The sequence below is a fragment of the Sinocyclocheilus grahami genome, unplaced genomic scaffold (assembly GCF_001515645.1).
Source record: "Sinocyclocheilus grahami isolate Dianchi unplaced genomic scaffold, SAMN03320097.WGS_v1.1 scaffold10087.1, whole genome shotgun sequence".
Classification (NCBI taxonomy): domain Eukaryota; kingdom Metazoa; phylum Chordata; class Actinopteri; order Cypriniformes; family Cyprinidae; genus Sinocyclocheilus; species Sinocyclocheilus grahami.
The window spans coordinates 1-1214 of record NW_015513029.1 but is presented as its reverse complement, the minus strand read 5'-3'; the positions used below and the strand labels follow the sequence as shown (position 1 = coordinate 1214).

Below are 1214 nucleotides of genomic sequence, written 5' to 3'. Positions count from 1 at the left end.
TCTATCAGAAAAACAGATAGGTATAAAACATATTGCCAGGGTACCTGGGGTGGTTGCTAGCTGTAGTTATCACTATAGGTTTTTTATATTTATTGCAAAAGATATTGTTATAGTTATTGCTTAAGTTATAGTTATTGTGATTGCATAAGTTATAGGAAGTTATTGTTATAGTTATCGTTATGGTTATTGTTATAGTTAGAGCTATTGTTATTTATTGCTGAAGTTATCGTTATTTTAGTTATCATTATAATTATCGTTAATGTTATAGTTATTGTTATTTTTATAGTTAGCGCTATTGTTAGTTATCGCTGAAGTTATCATTAATTTAGTTATTGTTATAGTTATCATTGTAGTTGTCGTTACAGTAATCGCTCTAGTGTACGTGTTTTGATGGTCCTGACAGGGCGTGAATCTGTACGTGAAGAATCTGAGCGACAGCGTGGACAGCGAACGGCTGCTCAGAGAGTTCTCTCCGTACGGGACCATCACCAGCGCTAAGGTAGCAATCGATCTGCGATACATAAAGGAATAGTTGTGTCATTATTTAATTGTAACCCAGTGAACGTGAAGATTTAGGAGTGTGTGTTCTGTTCAGGTGATGACAGACGGCGGCCGCAGCCGAGGCTTCGGATTCGTTTGCTTCTCGTCTCCCGAAGAGGCCACCAGAGCCATCACCGAGATGAACTGCCGCATCATTGATTCCAAGCCCATATACGTGGCTCTGGCTCAGAAGAAGAAGGAGCGTCAGACTCTGCTCATCCACCAACACATGATGAGACGCCAGCAGCTGGAGGCCTACAGGCCCAAACCACACGCTGAGCAGGTCCAGATTCACATCACGTCCTCTGATCATCCACAGACTGACAGAGACACACACGTGACGAGCTGTTATTATTTCACAGGTGCAGGATCTCTCTTCATACCACCTCACACAACCTCAGCCCAGCTCTCAATGGGACGCACAGAGCGTCAGCCCTCGGGGTGAGCAGACCTTCTTAAACCCATAAGACTTTGGTTCATCTTCGAAACACAATGAGGATGTTTTTAATGAAAACCAAGAGCTTTCTACTTTCTATCTCGTTATGGTAACCAAACAAATCCATATCAAAGATGAACCAAAATAAATCACTATGCATGCGCAGCACTGACCTCATACGTCATGCTCCCGCAGCTGCTTCTGTGTATAACTGTTGGCGCAAGCTACATTAAAGTGA

At 42.4% G+C, this 1214-nt stretch overlaps 1 protein-coding gene across 1 annotated transcript; it reads left to right on the top strand.

Annotated features, from left to right (window-relative positions):
- The first annotated feature begins 401 nt into the window (after positions 1-401).
- Positions 402-1119, top strand: LOC107578413 (polyadenylate-binding protein 1-like). Its single transcript, XM_016264373.1, has 3 exons — positions 402-499; positions 596-823; positions 903-1119. The coding sequence occupies exons 2-3, from the start codon at positions 599-601 to the stop codon at positions 1005-1007; spliced, it is 330 nt and encodes a 109-aa protein (XP_016119859.1). The 5' UTR covers positions 402-499; positions 596-598; the 3' UTR covers positions 1008-1119.
- Positions 1120-1214: the final 95 nt, after the last annotated feature.